Genomic DNA, 1,365 nt, shown 5'->3' on the forward strand with positions numbered 1-1,365 from the left:
CCTCTGCGCACGTGCAGCCGGCGCGGGGACGCGGCTCGCCCATCCGCTCCACTGTGCTAGGTTCCAGGATCCGCGTCTTCCCACCGCCCTGCGGGGAGGCTCTCGCTCCGCCCTTCCTGAAATCCCTTATATTAACTGTGGCCAAAGCCCTAAGAAACACAGCTCATTGTTGGCAGCTGCCGGGCGGTCCTTCCGAGCTGTGAGGGCAGCGGAGGGAAAAGAAAAGGGAACGACTCGAATCTGTCCCGGCGGCCGCGGCGAAACCTCGGCAACGACCAGGCGACAGCGATCGCCCTGCAAGCCAGTAGGCCCCCTCTATGTGCTGCTGAGCCGGTCCTGGACCTGACGATCCCGCCCTCGGTCTCCGGAACAGACATCGCAAAGACGAAAGGTGAGCGCGGCGGGCGACGCCGGCTGGGGTTCCTGCCAGCCCAGTCCTCCGAGGGCAGGGTTTGCCCGGAGGAAGAGCGCGAGGCGGAGCTGGGGAATAACAGGATGTGCAACAACAGGATGAGGAGGGCTGATCGAAAGCCTGAAGTTCGCGGCGGGGCTACGGGGCACTTCCTTTATTAGGCCACTTCGGGGAACGCAGGGAGGTGTGGGCTCTGGTGTCCCCCACCCCGATCGCTGAGGAAGGGGCTGTTTGTGCAGCGCCCGGCTCTGTCGTGGGTGGCAGGTCCTCCAAGGTGATGCACGGGCTACTACGAACGGGATCCTAGGGATGCAGGTTTGCTTGCAGCTGACGTGCGCCCGGGGGAGCCCAGGGGAGCAGAAGCAAGAGCAAGTGGGGTGCACCACGGTGGGCGACACGTGTGACGCGGGTCTGATCGTCTGCCCTTTTCACTTTCAGAACTGGAAATGGCAGACCATATGATGGCCATGAACCACGGGCGCTTCGCCGACGGCACCAATGGGCTGCACCACCACCCTGCCCACCGCATGGGCATGGGGCAGTTCCCGAGCCCCCATCACCACCAGCAGCAGCAGCCCCAGCACGCCTTCAACGCCCTGATGGGCGAGCACATACACTACGGCGCGGCCAACATGAACGCCACGAGCGGCATCAGGCACGCGATGGGGCCGGGGACTGTGAACGGCGGGCACCCCCCGAGCGCGCTGGCCCCCGCCGCCAGGTTTAACAACTCCCAGTTCATGGGCCCCCCGGTGGCCAGCCAGGGAGGCTCCCTGCCCGCCAGCATGCAGCTGCAGAAGCTCAACAACCAGTATTTCAACCATCACCCCTATCCCCACAACCACTACATGCCGGATTTGCACCCTGCTGCAGGCCACCAGATGAACGGGACAAACCAGCACTTCCGAGATTGCAACCCCAAGCACAGCGGCGGCAGCAGCACCCCCGGCGGC

At 64.8% G+C, this 1,365-nt stretch overlaps 1 protein-coding gene across 1 annotated transcript in view; it reads left to right on the plus strand.

Annotated features, from left to right (window-relative positions):
* Positions 1-157: 157 nt before the first annotated feature.
* Positions 158-1,365, plus strand: part of Cited2 (Cbp/p300 interacting transactivator with Glu/Asp rich carboxy-terminal domain 2) — a 2,043-nt gene continuing 835 nt past the window's right edge. Inside the window, 2 exon segments of the mRNA XM_033763263.1 lie at positions 158-391; positions 851-1,363. Of these exon segments, the coding sequence (XP_033619154.1) occupies positions 859-1,363 (505 nt within the window). The 5' untranslated portion in view covers positions 158-391; positions 851-858.

This window comes from Fukomys damarensis, unplaced genomic scaffold (genome assembly GCF_012274545.1).
Source record: "Fukomys damarensis isolate Sample0158 unplaced genomic scaffold, DMR_v1.0_HiC HiC_scaffold_14, whole genome shotgun sequence".
Classification (NCBI taxonomy): Eukaryota; Metazoa; Chordata; class Mammalia; order Rodentia; family Bathyergidae; genus Fukomys; species Fukomys damarensis.